At 39.2% G+C, this 15443-nt stretch overlaps 1 protein-coding gene across 11 annotated transcripts in view; it reads left to right on the top strand.

Moving 5' to 3' along the window:
* The window catches only part of grip2b (glutamate receptor interacting protein 2b), a 253256-nt gene that overhangs the window by 206852 nt on the left and 30961 nt on the right, over window positions 1-15443 (top strand). For 7 of the 11 annotated variants that reach the window (XM_051415108.1, XM_051415105.1, XM_051415103.1 and 4 more), the window contains exons 3-9: window positions 1428-1563; window positions 1714-1859; window positions 3271-3357; window positions 4083-4158; window positions 8669-8814; window positions 9254-9401; window positions 10065-10234. In XM_051415108.1, the coding sequence (XP_051271068.1) occupies window positions 1428-1563; window positions 1714-1859; window positions 3271-3357; window positions 4083-4158; window positions 8669-8814; window positions 9254-9401; window positions 10065-10234 (909 nt within the window). The remainder of the gene's footprint in view (window positions 1-1427; window positions 1564-1713; window positions 1860-3270; window positions 3358-4082; window positions 4159-8668; window positions 8815-9253; window positions 9402-10064; window positions 10235-15443) is intronic. The other 4 variants (XM_051415104.1, XM_051415110.1, XM_051415114.1 and 1 more) reach the window with 1 other exon arrangement.

The raw sequence follows: 15443 nt of genomic DNA, 5'->3' as shown, positions 1-15443 counted from the left end.
CTCTCATCTGTTAAAGTATTTTCTTCACATGGTCCCTCTTATACTCCAAATGTTGCAGCAGTTGGGTGTTTCAGTGCCTTCTTCAAAGGCTGGTTGATGATTTGGATCCGCCCTGATTGCGTTTTGTAGGAGTGTCAGATAAATGTGCACACTGTGTCATGGAGAAACTAATCTATATTCATGAACTTTTGTCATGAACTCTTAACTTCAAAGCAGAATGATGAAGGTGAACTGAACTCCGCAGCATCCTTCCCAAGTCAACCCATTAAGTTGTTTACTTTGCCAAGCCTTGACTCAGCTCGAGAATAGCTGGGCCGCTGCACTCGATAGTTTTTAGAAAAGAGGTTACATGTAATTTTTCTGGATATTGCAATGCCTTTGTTTATACAATAGTTTAATTAAGTGTTTTGGGAATATAGCACTGTACAACAGATTTTTTTGAACTTCTGTTGAAATAAGTGATCCACCGTTCCCTGATCCTCGTTACCACAGTCCATAGAGAATCCCTGTCAGTGGGTTCGGTGAAAAGTTGTAGTTTTATACAAGTTACACATTGTTTCAAAGTATGTCAACACTCTTGGTTTCTATTAGGAAATTTAGTATGTCATGGTAAAATAAAATTTAAAAATTCTTGAAATATTTTATTAAGACTAGTGTCAAAGGAATGCGTACACAGTTTTGACAAATTGATGTTTTGGGATATTCCTAATATTTTTTGATGTATTTTTTATTTTTTCCAGATTTCCAAAGTAAAACATTTTTAGACACATTATTTGTATCTGAAATATGACACTGTGATATGCATGTATATAGAAAAGCCTAGCCTAGACCCCTGACCCCACATTGTCTATACACAACCCAGTCTCATACAAACATTACTCTCACTATTTGTATACATTGCGTTGCTTTTTCATAGTCAAGTCTTGTTTCTGTTGTAGAAAATCTGTTTTAATACACAGAATTCACTCTGAAGAAGACTGCTGAACATATTTGCTGTTACTGATGATGTCCTTTAACTGTTGAAGGCCCTTTCATCCCTGCCAGGAACATTTCAAGTGGAATGACACACGCGCAATGAAACAATGAGGCTTGTTAATTCTCATTAAGTGATGCTTATCTGATTTTCACATTTACATTTTAGTCATTTCAGCTGACTCTTAGAAATGAGCTGACAGGGGATCAGTGTCTCACTCAAGGACATTCAGCAGCAAAACATCTTTTTGGGTTATCTGTCTTGTATCTTGACTTCCCTTTAATCCGGGAATCAGAATGGACAGAGGGCAGCCACTAACCACTTATCTCTGTATTTTGTGTGTTTGAGTGTGTGTCTGTATATGTCTGTGTACACATCTGTGTGTGTACGTCCTTCTCTTTTCCTGTTTTGTGTGTGTGTATTTGTCTTTATGTGTATGTGTGTTTTTGGTTAGAAGCTCTGCGGGGGGTGACGATGGTGGAGCTGGTGAAGAAAGAAGGCAGCACACTGGGCCTCACCATCTCAGGAGGAACCGACAAGGATGGGAAACCCCGAGTATCGAACCTGCGGCCTGGAGGACTGGCGGCCAGGTGGGTGCACCAGCAAAGCTATTCTGTAATAAATATAACATCAGGAGTGAAAAAAAACTTCCACATTTTCAAAACAATGTACATATGATTGATTCACTCCAACTGAGAGTCATTTATGCAACATTTTACATGCATTCCTTTTCTGCGCAGGAGTGACCAGCTAAACGTTGGTGACTACATCAAGTCGGTGAACGGCATTAATCTGACCAAACTGCGGCATGAAGAGATAATCAGCTTACTGAAGAACGTAGGAGAGAGAGTTCTGCTGGAGGTGGAGTATGAACTGCCCCCTACAGGTACATATTAATTCAACTCCATTTACCGTCACATCGTTTTTAGGGTCATAAAGTAAATGGCTCTGGTAAGGTCAGGTCCAGTTTGATCATTATCATTATGTGAAAAACGCCATCCTATCGGAAGACAATTTCGGATGATTCTGCAAAAACCTGGCTGACATTTAATGTTTTTAAAATCCTTCAATATCAGCACACTGCAACTATGATGGCTGGGGAAAGACTGTGGTTGTAGCAAATACACTATAGTAAGTTAGGGTGAGGGCCACTGAACACCTGGTCAGAGTTAGGTTAGGGGACATCAGGGAAAGATAGTGGTTATGGTTGATAAAAAAGGTTAATGAAATGTGCAGGTCTGTCATGGGCCACCCAACCTCCACATCCTCATCCGTACTTTCCAGCTTTCTGCCACATATAGTGCATACTACTCCTGCCTTGGCACCGAACGTCTGCACTGGATGTAAATAGTGACGTGTAGAATCGTCCAATATGAGTGTGTTTCATATGATTCTGATCTGAAAAACCACAGCCTTGTTATTAATGTCAATGAGACCAATGTTGGTACAGCAGCTCCTTATGCACAAAAAATACAAAAAAAAGGTTGTCAAATGCAAAACAACACCATCCAGCAATACACTGCATGGTGGAAACTCTACCAGGATCATAAAATGATCTTCGTCGTGGTAACATTCAAAATAATCCGAGTCATAGTATCACAAACTGCTGTGCAATGTTTGCTCATCCAAGCCTTTAAACTCTATTCCTCAAACCGTTACATGCTACCTGTAGCAATACCCCAACTAATATCGCTCCTTTGCATTTTTTAAATGCTGTGCCATTTTCCGATTGAATGCTTGCTAATACCAAGAGTACATAACAGTTAGAACTTGATGAACTCATTATCTGAAGAAGAACCAACAGCTCTTCCATGTATATGTATTTTTATTTTATTATAATTCATTTTAAGATAATAGAATTGCAGTTTTAGTAGCTACATTAACAGCAATAAAGGAGATCATAGACATCCCTAATCAAAACCCACACTGCAGACATATTGGCATTCAGGTTCAATTCAAAGTAAGTATGTGTATTTCTTGTACTGTTGCAATTGTATAGCAGTATATGAGTCATTGTTCATACTTTTTTTCTGTGTTAAATGTTTTTACTCCATATGTATGAAGCAAAAATTTGCATGAGAATAAAACTTTGAATACTTGATTATGGAGCAACAGAAGTAAAGTTTTCTAGCAAACACTTAACGGCTGTGTAAGTGTAAATTGCTTTCTCACTCTTTCACTAAATTTGATAAATTACCTGTCTCTCTCTGTCTCTCTCTCTCTCTCTCTCTCTCTCTCTCTCTCTCTCCCCCCCTCTATTTATCTCTATTTTTCTCTGTATCTCCCCCTTCTCAAAGCACCAGACAGCACCTCAGGGGTTATATCGAAGACAATCGACATCTGTTTGCACAAAGAGGGGAACAGCTTTGGTTTCGTCATGAGAGGTAACCATCATGGAATTAAGCCAATTTCTATATGTTTGGTGAACCATATGAATAGTTATGATTGACATGGCACCATGCTAAGATGTTGTCACTAAATTTAAAGACAGGATCACTGTTTCCGGCCTTAAAATATAAAGATTGCATCTTTTATTTGTGTTGGCACTGAAAAAAGCTGTGAAAGTAGGAAAAGATGAGAAATATGAAGTTGCGGCCTCTTTTTCTCTGATGTAATTTGTCTAACACTTAGACAGCTAATGGTTAACAGGAAGGGTAGGGTGATTTGAGTGTTTTATCTCATTAACTAGAAACTCTATATACTTTACATTTCTGCTGACCAAGCATACAATAACATTTTAAATTGATTCCCTGCTTTCCAGGAAGCCATCACTTTCAATTATTTTCACTGTTTAGAGAGAGAATCAACTTGTGGAGAAGGGGAAGATTACCTTTACGGTTAAAAGAAAACGTGAATGAAGACAAGATCCATCTTTTGTTTTATTATTGTTTGTCGTCTTCTAGGTTTGTACTTTGAACAAACTGCTGATTGGAATCTGACTCTTCAACCTCAACCTGACTCTTGTTAAAGAGAGTTTTCAAAACAATCCCAGCTCTAAACTGTATTACTATAGATACAGTAACATAATTGTGACCATAATACCAAATAAATTAATTCCTCACTTTGATGGATTACCTGTGATCAGCTTTAACCTGCACTCTTCTTGCAGGTGGTACCCACGAGGACTGGCACAAGTCACGCCCCTTGGTGGTAACCTACGTCAGGCCAGGAGGTCCTGCAGACAGGTAGCACTGACGGCACACTCCTGCGACCATACACCCATACAGTATAAGTGTACAAAGCCACATGTTCCAAACATATTCGCACACATATCCGAGCAATCACACAAACGCATACATTGTCAGAGCCAGAGAGAGGGATGCATGTCTATTTTGGAGGTGAAAAGGGCAATGACTTCTAAAAAAACAAGATGTCTAAAACTAAAAGGCAGACGAGAACTGGCCTCCATTGAGTTTAAACGAACAGAGGCACAGCTCAGCCAGTTCCAGTCAAGAGTCAGGGAGATTTCTCTGTGCCTTCATGCGAATAAACCCCAAGGATAACGGTGTCATTTCCTGTGACCGTCACTGGTATGTTGACAGTTATGTGTTACTCATCGCTGCAGCGGCATGAATCACCTCATATCCCTTTAATGTTGTCATCATGTGTCTGTCTCAGTCTTCATGTTTAGGAAATAATCCATGACATGTTCATGTAAATGTCAGCTTTGCGACTGTTTAACTGATGTAACGCAGCAGTGATGCAACCTGCTGGAGATCCAGTGCAGGAATTCTTACACGTTTACACTGTTAAGAATCCTCCTGGGTAAAGTACTCTGCCATCCAAAATACCATAAAATCAGCTCCAACGCTGGAACACAAGTTGTGGGCACAGATTTTCTGAAGCAGTGTTTGACAGTGACCTAACATCTACATCACAATAAATTGTCACACTTACCTTCATGAAGACGAATATAATGATACCATGTTTTCAGTAAGTCAGGCATTTATACTTTCTTCTTCATGTTTGATCATTTCTGATTTGTTGTCATAATTAATTTGTGACCACTTAAAAATGATGTACTGGACTTTGATTGGATTGTTGAGTTGTGAGGATTGTGTTGAAATGGGGCCAGCAGCCAAGCTCATGTTCCCTGAAGTTGGAAAATATTTTGATTAGATTTCTCCTAATGAAAGCATGTTAGTTTTTATTCATTAGCTTTTTTTCATTTCTGCTCAGTTCAATTGCTCAAGTATATTTATACTGTGGTATGTTTCAACCCAATTTTCCTAAGTGACTAATTAGGACAACAATTTTTAAAATTAGTTCAGTATCGAGTAAGAGAGCTACAGCTGAAAAAACTGGCTGCAGCCTATATTTTTTGGCAATCATGCACCATGAATGTGTATCTATTAACTGTGCTGGTTTTTGCCACTCAGATTGTTATTATAAGTGTCAACAATATGAAAAATTCCTACAGAGATAGACCTTTTAGTGAAAGAATAAGATCCATTTTGTTTAGCCAAAAAAAATGAACTCTTCATTCAAACTCAACAGAAACAAAATAAAACTGATCCAACAATCACCAACTTTGGTTTGTTTGAAATAAACCTGTGAATCATTGAGAAAATATTCTGGCTCTGCACACTGTTTCGCCCTGCTGCCTTTCTGATGCCCAACCTCCCTCTCGCTGCTCTCCCATATTTTCACTAATACTCTATTTGTGACACATCCCACCTCCCAAACAACAAAATCTCAGTGTTTGGCGCTAAGCTACGGATGAGCCAGCATGATGAAGTGTGTAGATTATCTCTATGTTAGGACTCAGGTCATATTTTCCAGCTGTGGATTTTTGGACTTGCGGGTGAGTGAACACCTGAGGTCTCGAGTAACAAAACCAATTTCAACACACCCTCAGTGCTTCAATAAAGCTTCATCTACTTATGCACTACACAGGGGAAGGGCTTATTCACACAGCCTCTCATACATAGAAACACAGGGAGAAATAAGTAAACTACAAAGCAATTAAAAATTAACAGACAGATACTGGAAGTATTTACATATTTTGGACCCCCCTCATTAACACACACTTTTGGCCTCTTCCACTTCCTTTTTAAGGAGTATAAGTGGCTATAAGTTATACATTTTTGTTTTACTTTTAATGAATGCAACAGTTATGGAATAATAACTATATAATTTGTGTCATGAAATCCAATATATAATGCAGTATAAAAACAGAAAACTGTCATTGTTTGAAATGTAAAAAAGATTTTAAAAGACTACTGGCACTATTACATAATTATGGGTAATTTGACAAAAGTTTATTGTCCAGCACTCATTTGAAGCTCATGTTCGCCTGAGGCTGATCTCAAAGAAACATCTGGTGGTAAACATTTGTTTGTTTGTTTTTTGCAAACTGCTGTAAAAATACTTCACACCATAAAGTTATTGCTAACAGTAGCATTAACACTTAGTAGAGTAGAGTAAATAAATAAATGGTGTTACAAATGCAGCCACAGCAGTTACTCCTTGGCACCAAACCGGAGACAAACAGAGCGGAGTGTGAAACTGCACTCTCCTCCACCATCATCATAAAAAATGTCTTGTGGAAGAATGTTCAACAGACTTGGATAATCCATGACGAGAAGCTGTTCTGGAGGCTTGTGGTAGAACAACATTTCTAAGACTCTTTGTTTCCTTCAATTTGTCACCCATTGCCAATACACAAATCTCATTGCTTGAAGTCCCATTTTTGAACAGCACGCTTTACTCACTCTCCAGCCAAGATTGGAAAAGATTAAAACATGAAAGCGTAACCCTTTTCTCTGATCACTCAGCAGCTTCAATCAGTTGACGCTAGACTTTAGAACATGGAGATGCTATTTTTATTCTAGTGGCATCTATTTGTGAAAGAATTGCATGCAGTAATAAATTAGGACACATGCAGAATAACTACATGAAACTAGCTTAACCAGTTATATTTCTACTGAATAAGTGAATGAATGCTTGTCTGAGATCTTTGACACACATTTAGGGCTTGCAAAAGGACTGTTTCAATGTGATCCAGTAATATATTTGTCAAAATGGATTGCAGATCAACCAAAACTATTGGTTTATTCTAGTTTATTCTCTACAGGTGCACACACAGATTGACAGTCTGGGACAAGACCATGATTAAATTCTATCTTACTATTGAGTTATTTTGCCCCGAAGCTCATCTAACACCATTCTAAAGAAAATCATCTTCAAAATGTGGGTCAGTCTAGGGAAACGAATGAGATATTCATGCTGCTTTATATCCCATTTATATGCCAATTGGAGAAAACTTAATCCACAGCACCATACAGTCCCAGGAGTGCCTACATTTTTAGCATTACCCAGTGGGAATTACTCTGAACTCTGAACGTGTTAAGAGAACCATACCGTTTCATGCAGGATCACAAAGAAACTTCTTTTTACCGCATCATCATATGAACAGAAAAAGACAAAGATAGAGCATGCAGGCTTTTAAAGTAGGCTAAATGTCAGTGAAGTCCTTAAGACTTTGTTTCAACCAACAACTTAAGTTGAAGCTATATTTAAAGGGGAAATTCACCCTACAACACAGTTAAATATATCCTTACCTCTTAAAATAACAACTGTCAGATTTTGAGTGTATCTAAGTCTAACAAAAGTTGTGAGCGCATTGAACATGTTGGCTTTTGAGCACAACCTGCACACTTTTTATTGGGGGGAAAAACTGCACTATCACTACTGTTCTGTCTACCTGTTTCTCGGGAAGATCCAAGGGCTTTTTCTTGGGAGTTTTGAAGCAAATCTTCTCCTCACATTTCTTCACTTCATTCCAAAGTTACTTCTTCTATATAACCTCATTCCAGCAATGATAAAGCTTTTTGGTCTGAGCTTAGCTTGCATCATGTTGTTGAAAAGCTTCAGGGCTATCAGCATCATACTTTACAACTTCTGGCTGGTATGATGACAGCTCTGTATTACTCACACTCTGGCATCATGCATAAACCATCTACCAGCAACTTAATGCAGCCCTGTGCATGAAAAATTAAAAAGGCTGCATATCCATTTTTGTAGGAATAAATAATTGCCTAAATTGTGCCATTGAGTGCCTGTACAATATCGAGAATCTATTCACTCAGAGTGCTTTTTTTCAACCAGGGACTCTTTAAAAATTACCATAATTTAAATGAAACCAGATCCCATGACGTTATGTTTAATCTCGATACTTTGAATACTGTGATGCACAGAAGTATCATCTGTCATCTTAGTGCTGTTTCCACTGTGTTTGTCCTCCACTTGAACTTGAGGAGAAACGATACTGTTCATCTCAGACAGATGAGAGGAGAGAATAGAGGAGGCTGAGATCAGAAAGACGGAGAGTAGTGGAGTTGTGGGAACAAGTAGGACAGCTAGGAAATGAGTAAGAGAAAAAATGTGTTTGGTTAGGGAAGGGAAGAAGGAAGGCACAGAGAATGTGCAGCAATAAGAAAGTGTAAATGGTTGTGTTGATGATTTTTCACCATCATTCTTTACACAGTGTCATAGAGTATACTACAACATTGATCATTACCCAGTTATACAAATAAAGCATACTTGTAAGTTTGATTTCTAAGAGAAGATCAAAGAGGAAATGTGGAAGAAAGGAAGCAGGAAGTAAAGAGAAATGCAAACTTTAGACTTCTGAGGGGGTTTGTCTCAATTCTTGAGGTTGGCTGTGTTTCTGAATTCTCTTCTCTTGTCCAGAGAGGGCACACTGCGTCCTGGTGATCGTCTCCTCAGTGTGGATGGCGTGCCACTGCACAACGCCAACCACAGCGACGCCCTCAGCGTATTGTCTCAGTGCGGCCAGGAAGCCCTGTTCCAGATAGAGTACGACGTCACTATTATGGGTGAGAGACCACACACACACACTCACTCACACTCACTCACTCACTCACACACACTCACCAGACTCAGACATGAATTAAACCTTGGGGCAAAAGTTTCTAGACTTTACCTAAATGCCACTGAAATTAAAAATTTGATGTTTTTTGTTGATGTGTTGGCATTTTCTGCTGCCTCAGGTGGAGCTTTGCCTCTTTTTTTGTGGATAACTGCTCAATTTAGCTCACCCATAATGCATTGCAGAGAATCCCCTGGTCGTTACATCTGGTGGTTGTTGCTTTTAAGGGCATTTCTGCCTCAAGCTCATCTGCTACTTAATGTTGGTGTTACAGAAAATGAAAGGTACTCTGGTATGCCACTGTTGTTTTTTTCATATGCACAGGAGCATCAGATCACAGTAAACATCAAAGTGATTTAAAATAAAAAAATGTTTTCCCCAATTAGACACAGTAACGAACGCCTCCGGTCCGCTATTAGTGGAAATTGCCAAGTCGCCAGGAGCAACGCTGGGTATCACGCTGACGTCGGCCAATCATCGAAACAAGCAGGTCATTGTCATCGACCGGGTTAAACCTGGGAGCGTCGTGGACAGGTACACACACACTGACACACAGTATATGTTTGCATACATGCAGCACAATGCCTTCGCTTCTGTATAAGGCTTAAAGCAGCAGCGAATGGACTGCATGCAGGCTGAAGGATAGGTGGAGCTTGTTGGGCTGCAGACATTACTCAAGCCTAAAACATACAGAAAAAAATGGTTTATCCATACATCCATTCACAGGTTACACTGTGTAATTAGATTTTTTCCTAAAACCTGAACATTCAACAAATATAAGGCAGTAAAAGTCAGTACTATTCTTAATAAAGATGCAAATACAATAATGAAAAATTAAATATATAATTCATACAATAGAATGAAACTAAATTTGATCCAAAGTAGGGTTAGTGCATTAATAATATAGCCATTTGCCTTGCACTTTTATTTTTTTATGGTAGACCGTAAATATGGAAAGCACAGTTCATCATTCATTCCCACACTGTTGCAAATTCAGTTTTAAAATTTGAACTACAGTATGAAAAGCAGAGACACCAGGTTGACTGTATAGCTGACGTGTGGTTTTCAAACAGAACAAAAACAAAGCAGTATTTCGGAGTATTACTGAAACAGCAAAGTAACCACTGACAGTGTTTCTTTCTCTGTTTTTGTTGTGGGGAGATTCCTTCCTTACTATCCTGGTTTCTGTTTTACCAGATGTGGAGCATTGCACGCTGGAGATCACCTGCTGTCCATAGACGGGACATCGACAGAGCACTGTACAGTCCTGGAGGCAACACAGCTATTAGCAAGCACAACAGAACTGGTGAAATTAGAAATACTCCCCTCCCATCAAACAAGGCTAACTGGGAAACAGCACGACACAGGTGGGTGTACTGGCTCTGTGTCCCTGTGCATGTCCACCAAGTCTACCAAAAAATACCTTTTGTCTTTTAGATTTTGACAAAGGAAGAGACAAATTATTAAATATGTATATTTTTCTATTGTAACTGTTTGCAACCTGATGTAACTTAATGTTCCCATCAGGTTACTTCAGGCCACGCTTGCATTAAATGATCATATCATCTTACATCTATGGAAGAATGAAAATATGCTTTCTTGTGTTTACATTTGGGATGTTTATGATGGTACTAGCTTCAGCAACCTGTTGCACCAGTGGAACACAAGATGGAGTTTAAAGTCAACACTAACTGCTACATAATAACGAGTTGGTTTCCCACTAAACTCACCAAGCAGTCCAGTTGCACCATCATTACTTACACTACATGTCATGTATTACAGCATTTGTGTAAAATGTGAGAGAAAGCAGCTGCCAATTAGTGACATGGTAAGAGACCTAACACAGACAAGAGATTGTTTTACTAAAAACTAGAACCTAATGTAAACTGTCACATGTGAACTTGTTAACATATAACATACGTTTCTTCCATCTGTCCTCATCATCTTTATTATTATCTAAATTATTTAATAATTTAGCACCCATTTGTTGATTGCTTTTGTGGTACTTAAATATGTATTTTACAGTAGTAGGCAAATTAATAACAACAACAAAATCTCTGGAAAACTTCCATCTTGGCACTAAAGATTCTGCCAAAGTCAACTCCTTAAGGGTAAGGTATACATTTTGAGTTGTATCTATAGTTGATAACTAATATCCCACACTATGTTCAAGCTGGCTTCTATTCTTCCTTTACTCCCTTATTACAATCCATCTTTGTGTAGTCATTGATAGATGTAACATCCATCTATAATAAAAATGAAATCGAGAGGATTTGCTTAGACTGTAGATAGAATATATTGCTGGATGACTGGTTAAACCACTATAACATACATTGTAGTGACAAAAGAAACTATCATTTAGAGTTAAAGCCAATTCATATCTCAGATTGGACAATAATTTCTCTTGAAGTCACTTTTAAACGTTTATTTTACAGTTATGGATCTTTATTTTTGGTCTGGAGTTTTTTCAAACACTATTGTGTGAAACCTTACTAACTGTAGGTATAAAGACCCTTTAAATAAAATCACCTGCATGTGACAATAATTAAAGTGTTATCATAATAATTATTTCCTACATTGTGGAGACTTCCCTGTTGTCTTGTAGTTGCCAGGTGTCTGATAGTAAGCAGAGCAATGTGGTGCAGAACTGACATCAATGCATTAAACTAAATTAAACACGAAAACAAAGTGTCATCATGACATCATTTTAAAATAAAGTGCAGTAATTATCCTTCAATCACTCACAAACGCAATATTTATCCTGCTATTTTCTGACTGCGCTGTTGTCGAGCAGATGGTGTGTATTAAGTTATGGACCAAATTCAAATTCATGTTGTTGTTTTTCTTTTACACCTTGTGTTGTCCTCCTCGGCAGCTGTTAACACTGTTTGATAATGTGTCAGATAAGTGATGAAACAGCTCTGTAGTGAATACATTTTACACTTGTCTGCTGCTAAAGTGATTTAAAAGTCAGGTGTGTGAGTGTGTAAGAGAGAGAGAGAGAGAGAGAGAGAGAGAGAGAGAGAGAGAGGGGAAGCAGGGAGAGAAGGAGAGAGAGCATACTCCTTTATTCAGGCATATGCATGTGTATGTCAGTGTTACTATTTCTGTATTTGTGTGTGTGTGTGTGTGTGTGTGTGTGTGTGGTCTTGAAGTTAATGAGTATAATGATCTCTAGATAAGACTGAAGCTGTTGGCTGTCAGTCTGGATTTCACAGCCAGCCCTAGAGCACGCCTAGTGCGTGTGTCTAAAACATGTTGGGTTTGTGTGTTACAGTGGGGACTGTAGCCACCAAGATCCTTAATTATTTTCCACAGATTGCCTTTTTATCCACAGTTAGCCAGCTTCTTATCGACCTGCTAAAACCCAAAGTTGTCTTTTAAGGCACAAATTACAGATCTGCTAAGTAGTTGTTTAAGAGAAGCTTTAGTTTTTATCACTCTGCTGAAAATCAGAAGAAGTGTTTAAAACTTTAAAACAACAAGTAAGGTAACTCACTGCTGCTGTAAATGCAATGTGAATGATTTCTGCCCAAGATGTTACATGTGTGCTACGTGGAAGATTTCTGGCTCAAGTATAATGCCATTTTAATAATAGAATATACTGCAGGATGCCACTGTCATGCATCAATTTCTCTACTCTCCTCCCTCGGGTAACCAGTGATTGGCAACCAATCACAACCCTGACAGGACCACGGTACAAAATAATGAATATCTTCTTAAACATTAACACTGTGTTAGTTCTTTGAATGAGGATGATGAGATGAACTTAAACACAACAATGCTGTCCAAAAAGGATACAATCAAAAAAAGACAGTAGATAGTTACAATTGTATAGTAATATATGTATTTTCATTCCTGAGCTTCATGTCGTCACACCTTCCTCAGCAGTCATCTTGGATAAAATAAGAAGTAGGGCAGCGTAAAAACGACAACAAAGATTTGTTTGGAATCAGAGAAGAAGAAAAAAATCCACTCATCCCACTGTCATTTTACCCGCCGTCCTTTCTCGTGGAACAAAGATTGAGGAATATTTTGCCTGCGACAGCAACTTTGTGCTTAATTAGTTGATAGAGTGGTTCTTCACCCGTAGCCAAGTGACGGCTTTTCATCTGCAGAATTAGTGCCAGTGGATTTACAGTGGAAGCGCTGATTCCGGCGGCTGCTATATTATCCCAGGTTAATGCCTCACAGCTGAGGGTTTTAAGTATGACAAGTGTACACACCCTTCACACACATGCAGTGACATGTGTACACACATAGAAACACATGCCTGTAAGCACACGCATGTAGAACCTGTGATAAAGCTGCCAGCATTGTAGTAACTCAGAAAAACACGTATTCATTTTCCTGCTTACTGGGAGAAATCTGTCTGTGTGTTTCTTAATGTTGTGTTTTTCTTTGACGTGATTAGAGAGTCATGAGAGAGGTTGAGAAGGCGGGATTAAAAGAAAAGGCTGATAGACACAAAATAAAGACAAATTCTGGACTAAAATAGACTAAAACCTCAGCTACGGTTCTACTTTCAATACAATTTGTGTGGGGCGGGAGTTTCATCTCGGCATGAAAACACGAGGACAGAAAGTTGAAAAGAGACGCGGCAGATGAATGAGAACTGAGTGACAGGGAGTGTAAAGACGGGATGGTATTTAATTAAAGTCATTACACCTCTCTTGCATGCTGTCAGACACTGCTTAAAGCCTGCAACCTCCTCCTGTCCTCTCCTCTCCCTCTCCTCTACACCTATTTTGTTGCATTTCCTTCCCTTTTTTTCCTCTATTCTTTTATGTCCTCTTTTCACCATATCCTCTCCTTGCCTCTTTTCTCATCTTGTCCCTATTAATGGACTCATGTCTCCCAGCTTCAATTCTAATCTATGTTGAAGAGACAAAAACAAAGTTAATTTTAAAAAAGTACTAGAAGCTGCACACATTAACAGACCACACACACACACACACACACACACAGACACACTCATGAAAGGTCGCCATCTCATCTCGTATCTCCTTCATTTGTCTCTACGAAAGCAGAATTCATTCTTTCCTTCATGTAATAATGATTGTGTGACCGCCTTTGTGTGTGACTGGCTTTGTGTGTGTGTGTGTGTGTGTGTGTGTGTGTGTGTGTGTGGTGTTTAAAAGTGAACACAGCTCATTAGGATACTGATGGCCTTGCAGGAGACCTTGCGGCCGGCCTGCCACTGCTTTATTAATAGGCACTCTGATTAAAGGTTTTGCTGTTGTGTGTGTGTGTGTGTGTGTGTTTGACTTTCAGTGTGTTACTGCAGCTTATATTTGTGTTGGTGAGCAGAGTGCACGCACACATTTTCCTTCATCTTGTGTGTTTTTATGTATCGTCTCTTATCTAAGTCAGCTGTGTAAGTGAGCAGGAGTGTGTATGCGCGGTGTCCTTTTTGTGTGTCCTGCCTGTGTACATCTGTCTGTGTGACTGCAGCCATTTCCTGCCAGCCGATCTGTCTCTCCAGTGCGTTTCACTGGACGTAATGACTTTATTTTTACTCGGGCAGGATTAGAGGAGGAAAATGTTTCCACATTTCTCAGATCTCACCCTGAGGCCGCCCAACTCTTCTGCCCCTCAGACCTCCCACCAACAGAGGAGTTTAGATAAGATGACTCACATGTCGAGGAAACAAAAGCTCTGTTGGATGGATGTGGCAGCACAGGGTGGCTTAGGATCAACTTCAGAGTTGAGATGAGTGTGTGTTAGGAGGAATTACACATGAAGCTGTGTAGCCTTGATTGTATGCTGATGCTCTCAGTGGGAGTTTCTCCAGAAGAGGTTCTCCCTGACATCTGAGGAAAAGTGACTTTGTAACAGATGGCACAGGCCACCAGCACTTTTGTGTTTTTAATCAGGCTTATATTTTGGAGAGATTGCTTTGTTGGGCTAATTAATTGACAACAGAGTGAGATAATTCCATATGATATGCTAATGAGTTACATCTTCCCAATTGGGAACAGGTGTATTATAACTCTATGCACATTAATCCTCTCTCTGTACCTTTTGTGAATTGCGGATGATTTATGGACTTACAGAGATTTATGGGGTGAGGTGGGAACACAGTCTCATATCAGATCAGATCATACCTCTGCCTTCTCCTACCAAGGGATGGGAGCACGACCTGTGAAAGTGGCCTTGGATAACGTACAGTAGCATACTAAGCTACACACCGCTGCACAGTCTGAACAGCTCTTACCAGTACCTACTAATGAGATTAGGCTTGTTTTATTAAAGGAAAGGCAACAGAACGTTGTCTATATCAAAGTCCCACATCACTTAACGCTAAGCTAACTTTGTCTTTCACTGTCATCGCTTGGTTGTAGAATGCAGAGCTCGAATGATATTCAAGTTTTACATTTTAGGAAAAATGTGGGGAGAAAATTGACACCACTCATGTAGGTAGAGTAAATATGAAGGCTTCACCAGCAGCTGCATGGCTAACTTAGCTTAGCATAAAGACTGGAAACTTTGGGGAAAGGCTAGCCTAGCTCCGTCTAAAGGCCGGATTTAGAATGATTAGAAACCGGCTCTGCAAATGGATTCAAACTATGTTTT

Source organism: Dicentrarchus labrax, unplaced genomic scaffold (genome assembly GCF_905237075.1).
Source record: "Dicentrarchus labrax unplaced genomic scaffold, dlabrax2021, whole genome shotgun sequence".
Taxonomy (NCBI): Eukaryota; Metazoa; Chordata; class Actinopteri; family Moronidae; genus Dicentrarchus; species Dicentrarchus labrax.
This window is presented reverse-complemented; position numbering and strand designations above follow the sequence as displayed.